This window comes from Mycteria americana, chromosome 3, assembly GCF_035582795.1.
Source record: "Mycteria americana isolate JAX WOST 10 ecotype Jacksonville Zoo and Gardens chromosome 3, USCA_MyAme_1.0, whole genome shotgun sequence".
Classification (NCBI taxonomy): Eukaryota; Metazoa; Chordata; class Aves; order Ciconiiformes; family Ciconiidae; genus Mycteria; species Mycteria americana.
The window spans coordinates 50,170,539-50,180,989 of NC_134367.1; the positions used below are offsets into that span (position 1 = coordinate 50,170,539).

At 44.8% G+C, this 10,451-nt stretch overlaps 1 protein-coding gene across 1 annotated transcript in view; it reads right to left on the reverse strand.

Annotated features, from left to right (window-relative positions):
• The window catches only part of PREP (prolyl endopeptidase), a 110,783-nt gene extending 107,962 nt beyond the window's left edge, over nucleotides 1-2,821 (reverse strand). Inside the window, exons 1-2 of the mRNA XM_075498468.1 lie at nucleotides 2,601-2,821; nucleotides 1,403-1,477 (exon numbers count right to left, since the gene is read on the reverse strand). Of these exons, the coding sequence (XP_075354583.1) occupies nucleotides 1,403-1,477; nucleotides 2,601-2,810 (285 nt within the window). The 5' untranslated portion in view covers nucleotides 2,811-2,821. The remainder of the gene's footprint in view (nucleotides 1-1,402; nucleotides 1,478-2,600) is intronic.
• Between the last annotated feature and the right edge of the window lie 7,630 nt (nucleotides 2,822-10,451).

A 10,451-nucleotide genomic window follows, 5' to 3' on the forward strand; every position in this document is an offset into this window, starting at 1 on the left:
GGAGAATGAGATTCACCCTCCTCCAACTGTTCTCACCCAACCTGTTCACAGTATGTGGTGATACCATTGAACACAGGGACACAAAAAGTCAGATCTTGCCATTTTCTCAATCCCAACTCTTCCATAGGATCCTGAAAACCACTTTACCAGGTATTTGTAAGGCCTCTATAAAAGAAAGACATAACTATACCTTCCCCACACATATATTCCTATGAATTTGGCACAACACTATCCTACATGTACCGTTTCTTAAGGATGCCAGAATCAAAAAATCAAAACACTCCCAACTTACCAAATACCTAATTTTCAATGTTAACGTCCATGGCAGAGTTTTCCACTAAAACCTGATCCCAAAAGAACCTTTTTAATCCACATGAGTCTTTATATATGCTGATAGATTTGTAAGCAGGGAATGGGAACCCAACTGTACACATTTTATCTTGCTCTTGACAGTTACAGTAAGTTCTATTCGACCATCCTCTAGCTCATCAAGATGTATTATGTAAGCATATGCATGAGAGAACCTAGAAGGAATCTCACTAATGGAAAGCCACCCTGCAGGATATTTTTAAATGGAGATTCTGCCCTCCATCATCTTTCCGACACAATCATGTGTCCTAGATAGACACCAGTGTTTTAGATCTGGAACTACAGTTATCAGCCATTACAGAGGAAACCCCCTCCACACTGCCACCTACCACTTTCTGGGCATCACTCCTGCAATTCCCTATACCATGAATATCAGAGGAACTGGCTCACAGTCATACTTTATTATTTTTCAGGATTCTTTCTCAGCGAAAGACCAGTTCCAGCAGCACGGTCTAGCTATACCAGACTGCACGCTGAAAACACCGCAACATCTGCAATCTGTAATAAAAGCCACTAACAAAGCATAACTTCAGAAAGAAAACTTTTTTTTTTTTTTTTTTCAAAAAAGGGGTCAAAAAAAAAAGTATTCATACACTTTGTCACTGTATGAAGAAAGCAAGACCAAGGAGTTTTCTTTCTGCCCTTTCTTAACTATTTTATTATGGCAATTTTTGATGTACTTAGGACAGTGGATAAAGCGCTCTAAAATCAGAGTGTTTCGCTTCAGCTTGACAACACGACCTTGAGCATTCAAATTGTCTAAGAAAAATGGGTGCAAGATAAACAGAGCCTTAGTTTTCCAAATTCTGTGATCTAGGTTATACCAAGTGTTCCAGCCTTCCTCCATTAACACAAAGGTACAAAACAATGGCATTGCTGTTGGCACCGTAAGATACCACATGAACTACATCTACATTCACTGTCTAAGTTTTCAAAAAGTATTGGCAGGTCCTTCAAAAACAGAGTACCCATGCACCTAGCCTATAAAAGAGAACTATATCAAACCAGCCGTACCCGTACAAAGAAAGATTACCTTCGTCTGTTCACTATCGGGATCTTCAAGCCAGCAGTATGGGTCGCTTATTTTACACCCATGGTAATCCAACACCTGAATTTATAAAAGACAATACTTTAAAAAAGACATGCACACAAGCAAACTCTATTCATCAAGGAATGATAATCATCAAGATAAAGGGTATTTGGAATTTGACAAAAGCATGGAGTGCTAAGAAGCAAAGGAAGAGAAAAGCAACACTTTGCTCCCAAGTGTAGGTCTGCTTATGCAACTAACTGTCTCTGGTTTAGCCCTCCCTACTATTGCTGCTCACAAACATGTGAGTAAAGTACATATATAAATTAAAAAAAAAAAAAAACAAACAAAAAAAAACAAACAAACCACAAAAGACTAACCCATGTGGCTGAATTTATCTGCTTCCTTCCTCCCTCCTGTATACAAAATAAGACTAGATACCTGCTGTTAGAAGTTGCACAGTTCAGCCTTTCACTCAACTATGAAAATAAATATTTAAGTTTTTCCCGTGTTGGCTCATGTCGGCAAACGTTGGTTTAAAAGCGATGCTAGTTTTGTAAATAATTCCTGGGCTGGCGCCTAAAGCACAGTCCTTTGCAGAAGGAGAAGAAAACTGAACCCATTTTAGCCAGACGTACAGAGCGATCCTTGCGTATCAAGTTACGGCTGGAACACAAGCAGACAGACTATCTTGCAGATGTGCCATCATATAAAAATAGCCCACTTGTTCCTCTGCATGCTGCTCCAGCCCAGGTGGAGGCCTGGATTTCCAGGAAACACGCAGCGGTACTACAAGCTCCGGGATTTGCACTCCCGACTCGGCACGGCCCTGAGAGCTGCTCCCCCCGGCCACCCCCCGGCTCAGCCGGGCAGCAGCCCGCCCCGGGCGGCGGCGTTGGCCCCGCACACGCGGGACGTGCCCGCAGGCACCGGCACAACGGCCACAAATCCTGCTTGTAACAAGTCCCCAGCAGCCGCCACGGCCCACGGACGTTAAAACCCGAGACCCTTTAAACGGAGCACGCTGGACTTTTAACGGCCGAAGCCGAACAAAGCCCTTGAAGCCGAGAAGCCGCTAACCCCCTCGAGGCGACCCGCGGGCCCCGCAGCACCGAGGGGCCTGGCGAGAGAGGCTGCCCCCGCGGCCGGGCCCGGCAGCCGCCACACGCCGGCGGGCTGCCCCAGCGAGGGCCGTACTCACGGCGGTCTCGTCGCGGTACACCTCGGGGTACTGGAAGGCCTGCATGGCGGGCGGCGGCGGCGAGGAAGAGGAGGAGGAGGAGGAGGAAAAGGAGGAGGAGGATGAAGCGAGGAGCGGAGGCGGCCGCGGGGCTGGGGCTGGGACTCGGGCCGTAGCGGCGGCAGCCGACAGCAGGCGTGCAGCGCGGCCCAGGCGGAGCAGCGCCGCCATACGGCCCGCCCCCTGCCGCCGAGCCGCCACCCGCCCCAGCCAAGAGAGCGCCGCCGCCGGCGGGCCGGGTCGCACAGCGCCCCCTGCAGGGAGCCGCCGCACAGGCAGCGGCTGGCCGCGGCGAGCCGCGCAGGCGGCGCCGGGGCGGGGCGGGGCGGGTGAGGGGGCAGCGGCGGGAATCGGTGCCGCCTTTGCGCTCTGCGCGCCCGTCCTGGCGCAGCCTGCTCCGGCAGTGGCGTTGTTTCCCCCTCACCACCCGGCAAACGGGTTTCATCTTCCTTATAGTAAAGGGTTTAAAAACCCCATAATTAGTGGGTTTTGGTTGCGTTGGTTTTTTTTCCTCTCAGCTCCCCCACCTTGACCCAGGGTGTGGGGAGAGGCTCAGGCCCGACCCGGAGAGCTGCCCTCTGCGCTGCCTGGAAAACAGCGGCTGTTGTGTGGGTGGGGGCTTGGGGCAGCTCGAGGCCAGGCCCACCCAAACCTTGAGTGCGTTTCTGTCAAACACGCTTCTCCGCGAGCTGCCGGAGACTCCCCTTCACCCTAAAAGTGAAGGCCAAGCTGGCAGCTAAGTCCCGGTGAGGATGGCCACCCCAGCGCACTGGCCCGGCTCGCTGGTGGTCATGCCACTTACCCCTGGTGCGAGGGGCTCCAGTCCCGCAGCGGCACAGGCTCTGGCCTGCGCAGCTGGTACGCACGAATGTGCACCCACTAAAGGTGTTTCGGGTGGGTGACCTTGGCCTCATCAGCCAGGCATTTATTTTGCAATAGGGTTTCCTGGGCCAGAAAACTTACAAACATTTTTCCTTCCCGGTAGTGGCCCAGCGGACCCTTGTGTCACGAAAACACTGGAAACATGCAAGGGAGGGGTTGTCCTTTGGCTAGCAGCATGGCTGAACTGCTTTTCTTCCAAACAGTTCTTGTTTCAGCCGGCAGCCCTCACCAAGTCATCCTGTCAGCCTGGGGAGGGCTTCACCGCAGCTCATCCAGGGTAAACTCGTGTGTACGTGCGGTGCGTGGCACCAGCGGGAGACAAGGAGGTTTGCACGTGATGGTGTTTAAAGGTTCGATCAGCCCAAAGGGTGTTCACAGTTGCAAATAAAATAACCGCCTGGAATGACAATGATCTAAAACATTTCAGAAATGGCATCAAATGTTTACAGTTACCAGCTCAGAAATGTGCCTTGATTGCTTACTCTTAATGAAAAGTTACCGTCTCTACTTGAGCATCCTGTGAGGAGGTTGAGGGTTGTGTGCGTATGAGGAAATAAGCCAACCCCATAATGATCACTGTTACTAAGTGACATAACTGCATTCATCAGCTTCATTTACATCCTAAACAAACCCTACGTGGCTTCTTGTCTCTTGTCCCTTCTCTTTTGGTCATTCTTCCTTCTTACCTTGTTTCTCTATTAATCTCCCTTTGCAAAGCTGGAGCACAGCTGCCAACTACACTTCTGTTACAGCACTCAAGAACATGCAACCAGCAAGGTGGTTAATGGCAATGCCTTGACATGCCCAATGCTGATAAAAGCTTGCTAATTGTCTGAGCAACTTGCTCACGTAAATACTGGCAGGCAAAGGCTGCCACGTTTCTGTCTAGAGCTTCCCGGACAGAAGTACGTACATACATGAACTGGTATCATACGGATAATTATTAGCGCAATATTTTTGTAAGAAGGCATTCGGCTCGCCTGTGTGCTACACAAGCATGCTGTATGGGCACAGGATATCTGAGAGTTTTGAGCAGTCTCGGCTGCAAATTCACTTCGTACGCAGCAAAGGCCCTGCATCTGATTCAAAGCTGCAGTTTGCCTAAGCAAACCTCTTCTTTTTCAGCCTGAAGCTGTTGTCCGGGATGAATGTTATTTTACATTTGTCCAGAATTTCTGGATGTTTAGCAGCACGGTCAGACTTGCACGTAGCTCTGACTGAGCAGCCGTACATCCAAATATCCTGGGCATTTCCACAACGTCTCCCTAGATGAGGTTTATGCTGCAAAAGCGGCCAGGCAGAGGTGTACTGGAAGTTTGGGGCCGATGTGCTTTACGCACATGCGGAAGCCTGACCTGCCGGGAGAGGGCAGCCTGGCTGCACACCGCCGCGCAGCGCCCGTATTCTTCAGCCTTCAGCAACCCTTTCAATCCAGGGCACGGTAATTCCTGAATGGGCTGGCAAGCATCCAGTAATCACAGTAATTATCCATTACAATACCTTCCAATTCATCCTGGATACAGCGAAGGCGGGAATATACAAAGAAACCCAAGTACGTGGTTGTCCGAGATAAGATCTTTGGGCCTGTATTTTACAAGCAGTAATTTTCTTTCAAAGGTGAGCACCAGGGACAGAAAGTGAATTTTCTCTTCACTGTAAATTTCTTCCTTGTTTCTCTGGGGGAGGGAGGGGGCAGGGAAGGCTCACATGTAAACAACAGCAAAAGCAGCACATCTGCACTGTCTGAACTTTCCTTATCAGAAAAGCAGTTAATACGGGTTACGTAGCGTCGAAAACCCTGCCCAAAGCATGTTTTTCTTAGCAGGGCCCATGCACCCCCTGTATAAATGAAAAGGAGTGCGGTGTGCAGTCTGTTAACAGAAATACTTACTACGGAAGGTGTACGAATCTTCTCCCTTTTTCAGTATGTTTGCTTAACACAAAGTTAAAAGTGATTAGTGTTAGGACTGTACCGTAACTGAAAATTCGAAGCCTATCTTAATTCTTTAGTGTTGCAGCAGCAAGTAAAATTGTATTAAAATTTTCCCTTTTCTTGGGCCTAACCAACCCCAGCAGAGTTCAGATATGATATTTGCTGAGTTTTGAGGATAAGCTGCTGAGTAAGCAAAAAATTCTCTTCCTGTATTTAAAAAAAAAGTTTTAAAATCTCTCAGTAATCTTTATCATCTTCTTGCACTCCCATGTTAGCATGAATCTGATAATTTGAAAAACACCTACTGGTCTCTGCTGATATTAAGTATACTTCTGCTGATCATCCAGTCATTAGCAAATATCTTTCAGCTTAGTCAGCATCTCCACAATGACTCACTGCAAGTAGTGTATTGACTCAGTAGGAAGTGACCTCATGGTCTTTGTCAGGGAAGATTTGACAAAAGATTTTTGACAAAAATTTTGGTTTTACCTTTCCTTTTAGTCCTTTCCCCAACCTCACTCCAGCATTATGACTTAGCAAAGACTGGAAACTTTTCTGCTATAGAAAGCAGGCAGGTCTGTACCTTTACTCCTGTTATCTTACGTATTTTTTTATTTCATTTACCTGATTGTAAGACACCAGTTCTGCTGTTCAGACATTTATCAACAGGTGTCAGCAGAACCTCAGTCTTGCACTGTCATGAGCATGTGCCGAAGTGTACAAATAACGAGTTTCAGAAGAATGTGACTGAAAGTGTCTGCCCTGCTGGATTTCTATTTTGGAAGCACTGACTCAAGAGCCTAAGTCCTGTTGATTTTCAGTTAATCTTTGATTCCTAAATTATGTTAATCTACCGTACATGTTAATTATGAAAATTGTGTATTGTTTATGGATAATTGAAGGGTTGCTTGGTTTTTGAGCTGAATTATGAAGTAGCTTATGTAACATAAAATATGGTTTTATTATCTCAGTTACAGAAACTTCTACATGATGTAGGTCTGGTCAATATTTGAAAGTACGATCAAGCAAAGCAATATTTCATTGTGGTAAACTGCTCTGTGCACTGTGGGACAGGATGGGTGCATTGAAGTCAGTGGCATGCTGCGGGATCATACTCTAGCTTGACCTGGCATTGTGCATTGGTATGCTTGCACTCCTGGTGCTGTGAAGTCAATTAAGCGATGTAGGGATGTCCACATGGGGAGTTAGTATGGAATGGCAATTATAAAGTGGTATTTCAAAGTATTTCATCAGGTAGGCAATCTAAACCATGATTATGGTATGATAAACATATCTAAACTGACGTACGAGTATCAACACGCAGATCATAGTGTAACTACACCCAATTAAAAATAACTTTTCTTTGAAGGAATTTTTTCAGACCGATGAAAGTTAAGATGTTTTAGGCTCACCTTTTCCTTCTGCAGTGACCTTCCTTGTGAAGTGAAGAATGAACAAAATTCTAATCCTAAAAGAGATGGATGACCAATTTTTTTTTAACTGACGCTTTGTTTTTATTCTTCAATTTTTAACTGATAACAATTGGCCATTAAAAGAAGGATTTGCCAAACACCAGAGATGACTTAGGAAAATCTGGGCCCTTGTGTCCCTGGGTAGATAGTCAATACTCAGCTTTCACTGAATTCGGTGTGTTTGGGTCTTTTAATAAGTTATCAGAGAGACCTCCAGAGTTTGCAAGGTTAGCTACTGGCTACTTATGCACCAGATTGCTGTGTATTCCTGACACCTAGATTATACATACTTCAGCATTTCTGGAAATCTATCCTAATCTTGTACAATTCAGCTGGGACTCCATGGCTCATGTATTTCGCTGTTCTTCTGAAGAAGGCTCTTGCAGCAAAATTAGAAGGGTTTGAACTTTCGTTGCTATACAGCATTTAACAGGGGAGAAGGGTGTGACATAAAGCCCAACACAGTCAATAGAAGCTTTTCTATCTACTCTTCTCCCCACCTACTTCACTGATCTTTGAATCAACCCTTCCTCCATCTCCTCCCACCCAACATCACTCTGCAAAAAGAACTATCTCTATACGCATAATTTTCTGTCTAGTGAAATGATATTCATTCTTTTATGTGGAAAGATAGCAAATCCACATTAATAAAATGGAAAGAGAAGTGCTTATTTTTATGTGTTTGCTTTTGCCTTTCTGAACTACTCTTTTTTTGTTGTATGTTGCAAAAATACTTTATAAGCTAACTCCTGTCTTCAGGCATCAAAACCAACTAAGATAACCTTTATACTGAAAAGAATGACAGTATAAATAATTCTTACAGGCCAGTATCTGAAAATAGAGATAAGTATGAATTGGAAGGAGGCTTTTTGTTGTTTTTGGTTCTGAAAATGTAAGGATAATAATTTTCTTGCTTTGGATGAAATCTTCTGCCTATTGAAGTCAAAGGAAGTTTTGTCACTGATTTCAAGAGGGTTGGAATGTCACCCCTAATCTTGGCAGCGAGCAAAACAGAAGGCAGCTTCCTGTTAGCAGCTTATGACTTGTTGACAGAATTTGAAATACACTAAACGCAGGGAAACTGATATACTTTTCTTGGAAAGGAAAACAGTTTTAGCTCCTTTTAAAAGACTCCACATCTAGAACTATCTTCTTCTGCAATCATCATCTACCCATGTTTAATACATTTTGAATATATGTGTTCAAATGGCTTAGAAATAGAGCTTTCTATTGTGCCTCAGAAAACATTTGGTTTGGGTTATAACACTATAGAAATTATAGATCCCTGCAGAAAAAATAAACTTCTGAGTCAGAGCACCAGAAATGTGATTCTAAGCGAGACTTGCACATGCCTTTGAGAAGAACCCCCTGATACAAGGGAAAAAGAAAGAAAGAAAACTGTATGCAATTCAGTGCCCACCGAATCTGAAATGCAAACTACGTTGGACAATGTGCTAGGTTATCACACACAGTAGTGCTCTAGCCACCCTGTATAACAATTCATTTAAAATATTGCCACTACAATTCCATAATGGAGACAAAAATAAGAAGAAAGAAAAAATTTCAATTCCAGAACTGCCTTTCGGTGCCAGAAAGGCACTGAATTTTGTTAGACAATAAATAATTATATTTGTAAAGAATCCTTTTTTTTTTTTTAACGTTCAGGGGTAACTTTAGCCTCTTCTCTAAAGGAGCATGAGTTAAACCTAGTCCTGTAACCGAATAACGCATTCCCAGCATTTGTATAGCTGAATGTGAAATCTCTGTATTTCTAGTATTGCAGCATCTGTGCAATTCAGACATGGGCCAGGGCTTCGCTGTGCCCTATTCCACACATGCCCAAGTGGTAAAGATGCTCGATGCATTTATGATCTAAGGTTTAGGATCAAAGTAGAAAACACAAAACAACAGGTAGCTACATTCAGGGACATGGAGGAAAACAGTATGACATTACTGGTCATTGTGTGTACCACGCTTGCAGCGTGCCAGAAACCTGGTTTTTGCAGACAGTGTGAAAAAGGAAAACTCCCGGGGAAGTTCTGAAGATGCATAATGGCAGAGTGCTGTATATTTTTACAGAGAGCTCCTCCCAGGCTGGAAGGGCAGCGTAGGAAGAGGATGTTGCTGGTGTGAAAGGTTTACAAATGTGCGATGACAGCTGGCGTCGTGGGTTATCAGAGATGGCAGCAGGGCTGCAATCTGCACAGAGTAGAATTATGTTGTGCTTGATGACGGGGGAGCTGGTGGGAAGATGGGAGGAGAGAGGAAGCCTGCTTACAGCTGTGGGCACAGAGGAAAGAGTGGGAAACGCGCTCTGTCAAAACCAGGGAGAAGCATCTTGTGGCGAAAGGATGAAAGCCGGACTGGTAATTTTAGCTGTATGGAAGTATCAGGAAGGTCATAGCTTTGAAGTTTCATGTATCAAGACTTACACAGAGCCTTGATATGAGAAGCCGAGGCAGAGAAAGCCCCAGTCTGAAGGTGCTGACAAGTTCAAGGCCCAAGCAGCAGACGGGTCAGTGATGTTAGACACAGTGACTGGAAAAAGCAGCAGCAGAGAGAGCTTAGAAGACAGATTAAGAGCTATGGTGAGCCATACTGAGCTTGAGCCGATGGCGAGACGTTCAGAGAGAAGCAGGCTGAGCTTTGGGCTTGGACAGAAGAGAGCATACGGGTGGATTTGAGTCATCAGCGCGAGCAATTGGGCTTGTGTTTATGGACGAGCTTCCCCGGAGAGGAGGTGCCCTCTCCAGAGGGAGGAGGGAAGGCGACCAAGGGCAAAGCCCTTTGGAGCCCACAGAAAGCTGGAGAAAAACAAGGGCATGTTATTCTCCTGTTCCAGCATGTGATTTGTTGACAATAAAAGCTGTTAATAACTGATTTTAAATCCTGCTACCAAAACTTTTAAAGACGCAGATTCTAATGTAGCATGGAGCTGGTACAGAAGCCCTACGTGGGTTACTGAGTAAATAGTCACTTTTGGAGATTAATTTTAAGTTTCTCAAGTTACAACAATATTACTGAAAACTATGTCTTTCATGTATTCTGTTATTTCCTTCTCCTGGAGGAGTGTGCAGGAATTTCAAAGGAACAGAAATTTCAACGATCCAATAGCTATTAGAACAAGTTTAACATTTTTCTTCACCTGGTAATTTTTATGAAATTTTTGCAAGCTTTTTTTTTTATTTTTATTTTTCCTATCCGTAGGGTTTCAAATTCTGACAGAAAATGAGGGGAAGGAGAAATTGAGACAAATTTTGTGAAAATCAGTTCCTCTTCTGAACATTTTTATTAGATGTTCTTCCTTTGCCTTCAGTCTAGGCAGAGGAGGCATCCTTTTCACTGACTGGAACAGGTTTCTGAGCAGACCCAGGAAACATGGAGCAAGTCAAAGAAATTGCAGAAATAAGTGTGACACATTTGGGTGGAAGAAAAATTCCGCAAAAAAATCCTCACACACTTTCCTCCAATTCATTTAATCCAATTCATCTAACTCATTTTTACCTCCTGGTGGGAGTCCTATTC